Source organism: Rattus rattus, chromosome 3 (assembly GCF_011064425.1).
Source record: "Rattus rattus isolate New Zealand chromosome 3, Rrattus_CSIRO_v1, whole genome shotgun sequence".
Classification (NCBI taxonomy): Eukaryota; Metazoa; Chordata; class Mammalia; order Rodentia; family Muridae; genus Rattus; species Rattus rattus.
Window position 1 is genome coordinate 172,408,721 of NC_046156.1, and position 12,115 is coordinate 172,420,835.

At 40.9% G+C, this 12,115-nt stretch overlaps 1 protein-coding gene across 2 annotated transcripts in view; it reads left to right on the forward strand.

Annotated features, from left to right (window-relative positions):
• The first annotated feature begins 2,001 nt into the window (after window positions 1–2,001).
• The window catches only part of Wdr70 (WD repeat domain 70), a 226,527-nt gene continuing 216,413 nt past the window's right edge, over window positions 2,002–12,115 (forward strand). Inside the window, exons 1-4 of one of the 2 annotated variants that reach the window (XM_032898806.1) lie at window positions 2,002–2,057; window positions 2,151–2,216; window positions 7,124–7,207; window positions 7,777–7,932. In XM_032898806.1, coding sequence (XP_032754697.1) covers window positions 2,033–2,057; window positions 2,151–2,216; window positions 7,124–7,207; window positions 7,777–7,865 — 264 coding nt within the window. In that variant the 5' untranslated portion in view covers window positions 2,002–2,032 and the 3' untranslated portion in view covers window positions 7,866–7,932. Of the gene's footprint in view, window positions 2,058–2,150; window positions 2,217–7,123; window positions 7,208–7,776; window positions 7,933–12,115 lie in introns of those variants that run through there. The other variant, XM_032898807.1, reaches the window with a different exon arrangement.

Below are 12,115 nucleotides of genomic sequence, written 5' to 3' on the forward strand. Positions count from 1 at the left end.
TATTGATAGAAGAGCATCTTTTTTTTTTTTTTTTTTTCGGGCTGGGGATCAAACCCAGGACCTTTGCGCTTCCTAGGCAAGCGCTCTACCACTGAGCCAAATCCCCAACCCCAGAAGAGCATCTTTTAAAAATGATGTTTATGGTGATGAATATCAATTCTAATGGAGTGATAGCATCGTTAATCGTTATTCTTTACTTTTTCATTTCCCTCTAGTGCTTTGCAGTTTAAAGTTTAATGTATCATGTATCTCAAAATTTCATCTGCTTGACATTTGAGAAAATGAAATCGCTACTTAAGAACTTAAATGTTATGGTTCTATAATAAACTTCATTCATAACGTTTTATTCCAACCTAATGGCTGCTTATCTGTGCTCAGAAAAGAAATATTAGCTTGTTTGAAATAATAAATTTGAGTGTAGGCAAAATAAATTTAGCCTTACTGGTTGAGGTTTAGGGTAATTTATGACTAGTAATCTCGAGGCAAACTCAAACTTCATTGCTATAAATTATATACATCTTGCACATAGGAAAAGTAACTTGCCTTCACAGCTATTTCATTTTATTAATTTAATAAACACTCAGAGTGCCTGCTCAGCCACTGTAAAAGGCTAGGGTATCACATGTTAGGTGGGCCTTATTTACTTGGGGGCCTACAAAGTTCTACAGATGCTTACGAAAGCAAAAGCAAGGGACATTTAATCTGATAATTGGAGGAAGGTGGTAGGATCAAGGACTTGGTAAAGAGTTAGAGATTTCAGGACTCTGTGTCTTGAGGTCACTCACTGCACTGTATGGTTAGTGATATTGAAAATGACGAGATCAGAATAGAAAAGTTTTGGAAGTCATGCTAACATTTTGTTAAATTTGTACTTTTTTCTTTTGCCTTGCCTATGCTAAGCAACCACAGAGTTACAGCTTCATTTTATTAATAAATTTGTCTTTTACTCTAAGGACAATGGAAGCATTAGACCATCATTATCATTTAAGATATGCATATAAATGAACCATAGACGGAGACAGGAGTCTACTATTGGGACTCGGGGTTAACGTTATCAAAGAATTTTCATTCTTGAGTGGACAAGAAGGCTCAGTAGGAAAAGGTATTTTCTTCTAAGCTTGTGACCTGAGCTCCACCTCCAGAGCCCACGTGGTAGAAGAATAGATCGGCAGGGTGTTCTCTGATCTCCACGTGCACACTTTCACATGCTTATACTACTTCCACGATAAATAAGTACATGTGAAAATACTGGCTTGGTAACACACATCTTTAAAAGCAGCACTTGGGAGACAGAGGCAGATGTGTCTATGAGTTCCAGGCCAGTTATGGGTTACATAGTGAGAGACTCTGACAAAAATCAATAATCAATCAATCAATCAATCATTCAACCAAGTCTTTCTTTTAGACTTTAAAAATATAATAAATGACGTGCCATTAATTTATAGTATAGATTAGGAATCGAGTTGTACAGAAATCAAAATGAATTGGAAACACAGTCGTTATGTAGCACTGGGAACCCTTACTCAGTAAACAAGGCCAGCCTAGTCTGTGGAGTCTGTGACTGAGAGCAAGCGCTTAAAACATCCCTCGCAACTCTTTTCAGTTTTCTGGCATCTTTCTCGGTGCTTTAGTCATACCTAGATACTGGTTTCTTAATTATACAGGGAAGATGGGCAACTGTGTAAGTTTCATCATGTACGTCAAGTACATTACGAATATAGATAAAAGTAGCAGGCAAATAAGATACCGTTGACTTCTCCTTAGAAATATGCGAAGACTTAGTTTGAGAATGGATCTGAAACAACCAAAAGTTTTTAGAGAGCTCCTAAAATCTGCCCCTTCATAGCTTGAATTGGGGCGCGGTCTGGTCAGCGCGTTCCCTCCGCACCGCTAGGGGGCGAAGGTCTGAAAGCCTGCTTTCCCATGGAGCCCGGCCGCTCTTGGCGACACGGTCTCGGTGACGACACTTCCTGTAAGGCTTGCCGGCAGTCGCGCGCGGCTGCATCGCCAGAGGTTGGGAGTTCTGGCAGCCATGGAGCACTCGGGACCCAGCGAAGGTGGGTTCGGCGCGGCCAGCCTGGGTGGAAGGCTGTGCTGGGCAGCCGGAGTGCCGCGCTGACGGGCGGTCTGTCTTTTCTTTCTTGCTACAGTGACAGGCGCTGACACGGCGGGACCCGACCCTCAGCTGGCGGTCACCATGGGCTTTACAGGATTCGGTGAGTGACAGCTCTGGGCAGAGCCCAGCCTAACTTTGCAGAGGGCTTACGAGTGGCTGTTAGGGGAGCTGCCACTTTTGAGCGGCGCCTTCCGCCGTGCCAAATCCGAATTGCTTCGTTCCCATTTAAATAGTTGAGGCCAGTTCAGGTGACAGTTGGAAACCTTGACCGAAAGGGATTACTATCGTGATCCAGTTTGAGAAGGACATTTATTGATGGGCATTAAATAATATTATGGTGCTTATTGAGTTTCTTCCCACTTCAGTGTTAGTGTATTCCCTAGTCATGGCAGGTTATTAGGTGACTGAAAAAAAAATCTCAAAAGACAATCATCTGTTAATATTAGTGCTAGCAAACATCACATGGAAATTGCCCTGTAATTTCTTTTGGGAACGAATGTCCCTCTGATGCATCTAGTTCTCATTCATTCGTTCATTCTTTCATTTATGCATCTACTTACTATCTTCTAGGACTCTAGGTAATGAATGAAGTATTTACTTTTTTTAGAATTTCTTTTTTCTTCCTCCTCTTTTTCTTTTTCCTCCTTTTGTTGTTGTTGTTGTTGTTGTTGAGAATTTTTTTTTTTTTTTTTGCGTAACAGCTCTGGCTGTCCTGGAACTCACTCTCTAGACCAGGCTGGCATCGAACTCCTAGAGATACGTTTGTGTCTACCTCCTAAGTGCCGGAATTAAAGACCTGAGCCACACCACCTGGTGGATTTTTAAAAGATAAATGTATATATAAAGTTAGATTTCTAAGTGGATGTTGCTTTATGTCTGTGCACCATATGCATGCAGTACCCACGGAGGCCAGAAGAGGTCACTGGTTCCCACGGAACTGGAGTTACAGTGGTTGGGAGCCTCCTCGTGTATCCTGGGAACTAAACCCATGCCCTCTGCAAGAGCGACAATGTTCTTAACCTGTGAATCACCTCTCCAGCCCCTCTTTTTCACTTGAGAAAGTTAGGAGAATTACAAAGAAAAAGAAGTCAAAGCTTCAAATTCAATCTGTTTTTCAGATTTCCTGGTGCATATCAAAATTCAGTATCATACTTATAAGTAAACATTGTTCTCTAAGACAGTGCAGATTTTCATGTATTATATTCTTCCAAAACATGATTTTATTTTTGGTAGTAGTGGGACTCAACAGGGCTTCCTGCATGCTAACTACCTGTCCCAGTACTGAGCGTCACTGTTAGCGCAAAACTTGATTTATTTTAGTATCCAGAGAACTTGTATCACTTATTTTTCCCTACATAATTTTTATTTTCTGTTTTGTGGAGTTGTTAAAAACTTTAAAAACTTGATTCCTGTTTCAATAATTGAGTGGCTGAGGCAGTTTTCAAGTTTGAAGCTAGCCTGGGCTATGTAGTTAGACCGTTAGATCTTTACTTATTTTTCTTGTTACTGTTTATTTGTTAAAACAGGGCCTCACATAATCCCAGGTTTGCCTTAAGCTCCGTATGTAGCTGAGGATTACCATTTGCTTCTGACCCTTTCGCTTTTTAATTCCTTAGTCCTGGGATTTTTATGTTGTATTATGCACTTGATTAGATGTTGTCTTGGGGATTTAGCTCAGTGGTAGAGCGTTTGCCTAGGAAGCGCAAGGCCCTGGGTTAGGTCCCCAGCTCCAAAAAAAAAAAAAAGAAAACAAACAAATATCTTGGATACCTTATTCAAGAGTAGGAGGAATGGTTAGTCTATGATTATGTTAGTAGGTGAAAGGTTTTTTCCTTTTTTTAGCTTTTATGTATATACATCATAGCTCATTAGATCAATTAAAGGTTACCCATATTTGTTTGTATGTTTTGAGACAGGGTTTCTCTGTGTAGCCCTGGCTGTTCTGGAAGTGCTCTGTAGACCAGGCTGGCCTCGAACTTGTGCTCTGGGATTGGTGTGTGCCACCACACTACCACCTAGTTCTCATATTGGGTTTTAATATTTGTAATATTTTGTTTATTCTTCGATAGTTTCATTCATATATACAATATATCTTGATCACCAGTCACTTCTCTCTGAACTCTTCCCTCTTACTCAGTTCACACTCCTCCATGTCTTCATCCTCCTCACTCACTCAGTGCTCAGATAGTGCTGCCTGCATTTACGTGGGCTCTCTACCTCCGACCATATCCCTGAAGAGAAGCGTTTCCCCTCCTCCAGCAGTCATTAGTTGTGAATAGGTCCTTAAGAGCCCCTTCTCTGTCCATATTGGAATGATTGACTGGCTTCTTTCTGTGCAGGTCTTCTAGCTACTGTGAGTCCAGAGAGCATGTCCATGTCACATCCAGAGGACAGCATTCCATGGCACTTCTCCCCGTCTTCTGGCCCTTATTTTCTTCCCACATCCTCTTCTCTGTATTTTGTAAACTTCGCAGGGACTGATGCCGATAACCTCACTTTGACCAGTTATGAATCTCTATATTAACTGTTGACCACTGCAGAAAAACATTTCTCTGACTGAAGTTGAGAGCAGTGCTAATCTGTGGGTATAAACGTAAATATTTAGGAGCGGGTTGACATATTGATACTCCTCAGTCATAGACTTTTCACTGGGTTCAAAGTATGAATTTCCTTCTGTGATTCAGACTTCAAGTCCAGTCAGAAGAGTTGGTTACTCTCATAGCCTCCCTGCTTCTGTTTCAGCAGTGGGCACATCTTGCCTGGCAGGTCAGCTTTGTGGCATGCTTGTCTACAGCTGAGTAAGTCTGTTGGTGACTTTTCTTCCCCACTGTCCTACCTGGCATTTATGGCACTGTGAAAAGTGAGCCAGCCGGGAGGCGTTTCCAGGTCAGTTCCAGCTTGAGTTCTCTCGCTGCTATTGCCACAGTGAGTCTCGTCTTCAGCAGCAGGTTTTACCATCTGGTTAGGATAGGGAACTGAGAGCAACGGCAATAGTTTCTGTTGTTTGGGAGTCTCCGGGGCCGCCTGGCACTGAGCTTTGCCTGTAACTATGTCTTCTAGGGGAAGCGTTGTCCACCCATGCAGAATATTTCTGTTCAAACTCCTTTTAAAATTATATTTAAAAAATTAGTTTACTGCGATGGAGAAATTGCTCAGCGACCAGGAAGGAGCACTGGCTCCTTTTACAGAGGACCTGAGTTTAGTTTCCTCCTGAAGGTTTACAACCAACAGTAACTCCAGTTCCAAAATCCAACATCTGGTATCTGTAGACACCAGGCACACACATGGTGCATATATACACATGTAAGCGAGAAACTTAAAATAAAACTGAATGCATCTTTAAAAAAAATGTGGTCTCCATGAGGCTTTTGCAGGCATTCTTAGTTTTAGTTAACCTACTTGAATCTACCTTTCCTTCCTCCCATTCCCACTTAAGCTTTTAACTCTCAGTGTCCCACAACTTTATATTATATGTGTTCTGTCTCCTCGTTCCAGTAACCCTTTTCCCTCTGAGGTAGGGAGTTTCAAGGTGTTGACCATAGTTATGCGACCATAGTTATGCGAGTCAGGCCCAGTTCCACCTCTCATATTTGGTGTTTGGTTCTGTGTGAACTTTATGCTCTATTTAGGATAGTGTACTAAAAATAGTTACCAGTTGTGTATAGATTTTAAGTGCTTCTGTAACACATCACTATAAATTTAGCATTTTAAAACAAAAAGGATTATGGGTTTAGTCCAGTGTAAGCTCTTGCCTAGTAAGCATAAGACTGGAGTTCTACTCACAGCTCCAAAATAAACCCCCTAGATATATTTTCCCCTATTGTAGAACTCAGAGGTCTGAGATGAGGTATAAACACACAAGCTCTAATCCGGTAGCGCTGTCACGTTTAGAGTGAGGACGTTAGTTCTGTGAACAACACAGTTCTTGGGAGTAGACTGAAGTATCTGCTTTCTGGCTATTTCTTAGCTCCTTCAGATATCTTTAATTCTTACGTAGTTTTCATGATCTTTAAGTCAGCTACAGTACTTTTATACCTTCTTAGGCTTTGAATTTCTTTTTTTTTTTTTTTTTCTTTTTTCTTTTTTTCGGAGCTGGGGACCGAACCCAGGGCTGTGGCTCAAAGCCTGGGCTCTGATACTCAATGGCTACTCAGCTAATTGTGCTGCCTCTCTGAGGCAGGGTGTCTGTTTAAAGTCCGTATTCTATTTCTATCTGCGGACTTGCTTTGTCATCTGGGGTTGCTTTGGGGTATTTTCTCAGATTCTAAGAATGACAGTATGGATCTTTCTCATTTTCCCTGATAGATCATGAGACAGTTGGCTGACTAGTATTAGGTAGGTTCATAGTCCTACTTTTGAGAATCTGAAATTTGTATGTTTGAACATTATATTAGTGCTCAAAAGTTTTGGGTTTTGGCCCTGTTTTGCTGGATACTTGTAATAATCCCAGGATTTGGGAGGCTGAGGCAGCAGGATTATGAATTTAAGGCTAACTTGTGATCTGAAAAAAATTCTAGAAAAACCACTAACAAGGGGCTGGAGCGATGGCTCAGTGGTTAAGAGCACTGACCGCTCTTCCAGAGGTCCTGAGTTCAATTCCCAGCAACCACATGGTGGCTCACAACCATCTGTAATGCCCTCTCCCGGTGTGTCTGAAGAGAGCGACAGTGTATTCACATATCTAAAATTAACAAATCTTAAAAAAAAAGAAAAGAAAAACTACTAACAAAAAAGTTTTGAATTTTTATTTTGAATTAGGGATGCTAAGCTAGTAATGTCTGTGTATAAATATTAACAGTGCCACCTCTTAAAACACCTCTGGTCCAAGCATTTTGGGTAATAGTGAATTTGTATATTTGTGCCATACTGTTTTGTCACTGTCTTGGAGACATGCTATCAAGTAGACCTACACTGAGTGGTTATTGATCCATCAGTAAAGCTGCAGCACCTAAAGCTCCTGGCCAGCTCATTGCAAGGTGGTCACAGTGATGCTTGCTCTGCTCCTAGGGAAGAAAGCGCGCACGTTTGACTTGGAGGCCATGTTTGAGCAGACTCGAAGGACAGCGGTGGAAAGGAGCCGGAAAACACTGGGTAAGCAGCACAGGTATTTTCCCTCTATTGGCTTCAATGTAATATAAACATTATACAGTTACATTGCCAGCGATAAAGCAGGAAAAAAAAACCTCCAGAAATGTTGTTTTTAATTACAAACACCTATCTTTAAATCAGAATTGCTAAGGTAGTTGTAATTGCTGCTTGTTCCTTCTGAAAAAGAATTTAAAGTATTTTCCATTTTAAACATGACAGAACTTGTATTTTACCTGGATAGAGAAAGTCTACATCCCAGCATCTTGTAAAAATGTGGTCTATGGGGGCTGGAGAGATGGATCAGTGGTTAAGAGCACTGGGTTTGAGCTGTAGTCACATGAGTGCCCAGAGGACCTGGTACTCTCTTTGTGTCTCTGTAGACAATAGGCACGTGTGATGCACAGACAAAAGATGAGGCAAAATACCCACGGCCATGAAATTTAAACAACAAGAATGTAAACAAGCAAGGATCCACGATTATAATTCATAGGAAGCAGAATAGCAGTTTCTTTATTATCTCTCCTCCTGCCTCTGTCTGACTTTCATTTCATTTTTTTCTTTCCTGCTTACAGCGGAACCAGTATTTGGAAGGCTGGGCCAGAGGTGGCTGTCACCATTGCTTGTTGACCCAGACAGTATAGAACATTGTGACATACACTGAATGTGGCTGCTGCTGAATCCCTGCTTAATGAGCTGTAGGAGATACTTAATTAAACCTTATGCCCAGACTGGCTTTTCCAGATGGTTGGCAGTCCTAGGTGTCACCTTAGGGTCTTCAGAGAACACTGGCCGTGTGTTTTCTGTGGATCTAACTCAGATCTCTCTTACACTAGAGGAGGATCTGGAGTCTGGGAACAACTGGAGTTAAATCAGTGCTGTGATAGTACTTGTCGTGTTTGTTTATTTTTATTTTTTATTTTTTTGCTTTTGTTTGCAGTTTTGAGACAGGGTCAGACTCTGTAATGCTGGCTGTCTCTGTGTAGACCAGGTTGGCTTTGACTTCTGCGTCTCCTTCAGGCTCCTGAGTGCTGAGACTATAGGAATGAATACCCCAACTCAGTCTTAATGACAAAGGAGATGTGGGATCTTACTCGGTTACCTTGGGCAGCCTTGAACTCATGCACCAAGTTATCCTTCTGTCTTAGCCTCCTGAGCACCAGGTATTTAGGAGTGCACTACTGTGCCCGGTACTTGGTTTTGGTTTTGAAATGCTGACTTGTGGGGCTGGAAGGTGGCTCAGTGATTAAGAACACTAGATGTTCTTCTAGGGCACTGGGTGGAATTCCCAGCATCCACCTTATGGCTTGCAACTCTTTGACCTCCAGTGCCTGGGGATATGATTCCCTCTTCTGGCCTCCATGGACACTGCACATATATGTTACCCAGACATACATGCAGGCAAAAAGCATTCATACATGTAAGAATAATAAATATGTAAAAGTTAAAATGGTGCATCATTTAGTAATAACATATGCCATATGGTTTGTGAACTCAAAGCTAATATCATTGGAAGTAAGCCTTTTTTTTTGGTTCTTTTTTTCCAGAGCTGGGGACCGAACCCAGGGCCTTGCGCTTCCTAGGCAAGCGCTCTACCACTGAGCTAAATCCCCAACCCCTGGAAGTAAGCCTTTTTTGTGAGATGTAAAGACATCTATGTGCATATATTCATATATACATATATAGTTTTTTGAGACAGGATCTCACTAAAACTTACCATAGAGACTGGGCTGGCCTCTGTCTTACAGAAATCCTCAGCCTCTATTTCCCAAAGGCTGGGATGAAAAATGTCACTAAGCCGCTGCTCTACCTCCTTTTTTTAAGACAAGGTAGCCTAAAACTTGGTATGTAGGTTAGACTGGCTTCTAACTTAGAGATCCACCTGCTTCTACCTCCCGAGTGGATTAAAGGCCTGTAACACTATGTCTGGCTGCTACTGCTGTTTTTGAACTTCATTATGAGAAATTTCAAAACTATAAATAATACTGTTTAAATAATTCATGGTTAGTGTTACTTTTTTATGTTATTGCCATAATAAACATTTTTTATTTGCTTTTCCTCTGATTATTTTGAAGCAAATCTTAGCCACATTGTCTCATCAATATATAATATCTATATCTTACCCCTCCTCCATTCCCCCCACCTGCCTGTTTATTGAATCCAGTTCCTTGCATGTGGTTAGGTAAGTCTCTACCGGTGAAGTACATCCTTGCTCATGTTTTTAAGACAGTCTTGTTAGGCAAGCCTCAAACTCTCAGTCATCTTACTTCAGATCACAGGGCTGTACCACCATGTCTGGTAGTATGTTTGTATGTATGTATATATCTGCAAACATGTAAAGCTAGAGGTGGTAGCATGTCTGGTGGTATATATATATATCTGTTTTCATGTAAAGCTAGACGTGGTAGCATGCATCTAATCGCAGTGCTTCTAGAGCAAGATGGGAGATGAAGTCAGGAGACCCTGAAACTCAAGGGCCAGCTAGTCTGATGTACTCAATGGCAAAAGAAGAGTACTTGGCAACAAGGTAGAGGATGAGCTGGGGGTAGGGGCGGAAAAAACAACTTAGTTCTTCTAAAAGGATAAAGGAAACTTTTTCCTACTCAGTACTTGTAATGACAGATATGGGAGAGTGTCTTACCGTAAAGTAAATAGGTCGTCTATTGGCATCAAATGAAGGTCCAGTAATTTAGTTCTGTTCTGATGTCATCTACCTGGAGATACTATCGGATTCCTCTACTTCAGATGCTAATCACAGATTCCAGAGCGTGACCTTGTCTTTGATCCTCTGGGAAGCAATTAGGCTGTCTGTGGTGCAGTGACTCAGTGGGTTAGGTGTGTGCCTTCTCTGTTTAAACCCACCCTGAGTGCTCAGCTGATCTAGATTCATCACGCTAATACTTTCTAGAAGTTCTTAAAAAAGATTTATTTATTTTAAATATATGAATACACTATTGTCCTGTTCAGACACCAGAAGAGAGCATTGGATCCCATTACAGATGGTTGTGAGCCACCATGTGGTTGCTGGGAATTGAACTCAGGACCTTTGGAAGAGCAGTCAGTGCTCTTAATCACTGAGTCATCTCTCAAGCCCTCTAGAAGTTTTTATAGAATGAATCTATCCCACTTTTCCACAGAAGTGGGGCTAGCTAGGGACCCTCCCTAACTAGAGTGATTTAAATGTTCCTAGATAGTTCCTAGTGAATAACAAAAGACAGTTCTGTTACTCAGGAAATGGGAAGGATTTTAGGAGCTTTGGGGCAAAATAATGTAACATTGTACTCCAGTACATCAACTCTAATGGTGAAATAAAACCAAAAAATTATGCTATCTTGAGTGTATTTGGAAATAAAGGTTTTAGTGGTTTTTTATACTATCAGAGGCATCTTGTGTTTAAGTGACTCATATAAAATACTTTGGACAGCAGGTTTTTATTTACATAAGGTATGTCATTTCTGACAACATAGGTTTTTTTTTTTTTTAAAGATTTATTTTATGTATATGAGTACATTGTAGCTGTCTTCAGACACACCAGAAGAGGACATCGGATCCCATTACAGATGGTTGCGAGCCACCATGTGGTTGCTGGGAATTGAACTCAGGACCTCTGGAAGAGCAGTCAGTACTCTTAACCACTGAGCCATTTCTCCAGCCCAACATAGGTTTTTAATACACACTTGAGATTAAATTGAGTTTAGAACCCTAATAATTATCTAATTATCTATTAATCATCTATTTATATACTTGTTTTTGAGGCACAGTTTCATGTAGCTCAGGCTGGCCTTGGAACTGAATAGCCTTGACCCTACTGTGTGTACATTTCAAGTGCTGGGATTGCAGAGTGATTCCAGTAATGCACAGTTTTATGTGGTGCAAGGGGTGAAAGTTGGGTCTATATAACTAACCCAAATACTGCTTTAAACAATAATAATCCTTATTTGGAGATGGTTTTAAATGACTTAACCTATTAGAGCTTGGCGTTATAGGTTGGAGAACCTAGGTTTAAGAAGCAGCCCCACATTCTACTGTCTGAGGAAAACTGGACAGGATTTCAAAATGTTTTGATCCCTGTCATGTGGGTATGATATCATCTACCTTAGCAAATTCATTGGGCATTTTGCCTTGTAAAGTACTGTTTACAAATCCTTTTAAATTTCTGTTGGGTATTCTTTTCTGAAGCATGTGAACATACCACGTAAGAGGGGTTTTGAGGAATTACTAGGTTTATACATTTAAAAAAGTTTGAGGATAAATTCAGTATGTGGAACTTTGATGGCCTAGTACCCTAGTCTTTGTTCAGTTTCAACTGTGGCTCTCCTGGCCTCAACATGTGAATCTCTATTGAACATTTAGTTGAAAAAGAAAAGAGAAAGTTTACCTTAGCTTTAGTATGCTGTTTGGGATAATTTGTGTATATGCAGAAGCAATCAAATTCTGTGGGAAATGATTCATTTTACGAGTTGTAAGAGCTTATTTTTGTATTTTTCCCAGCCTGGAGCATTAAATTATATTCAGATTATAAAATTAAAGTTGATACACAATTTCACTGACTTTAAAAAATTATTTGTGTTAGTGTGTGTATATGTTTGTGCGTGTGTGCGTGCGTGTGCGCGTGTGCATGTGTGGTGTGTGTGTGTGTGTGTGTGTGTGTGTGTGTGTGTGTGTGTGTGTGTGTGTAGATGGGGGAGGTCAGGGTGATTTTTCTTTTCGGGAGCCCTTTCTCCTACCATCACATGGGTCATGGGGATTGAACGTTGGTCAACAGGTTTGGCAGCAGGTGCTTTTATAAGCTGTTAGCTTGCTGGCCCCGACTTCATTAACAATGGACAAATTGCATCATGATTCTTCTTGCTGATAGTGAAGTCTTTCCTTAGTTACTGAAATCATACTTAAGGGTCAAGCTTGTTGTGTGAC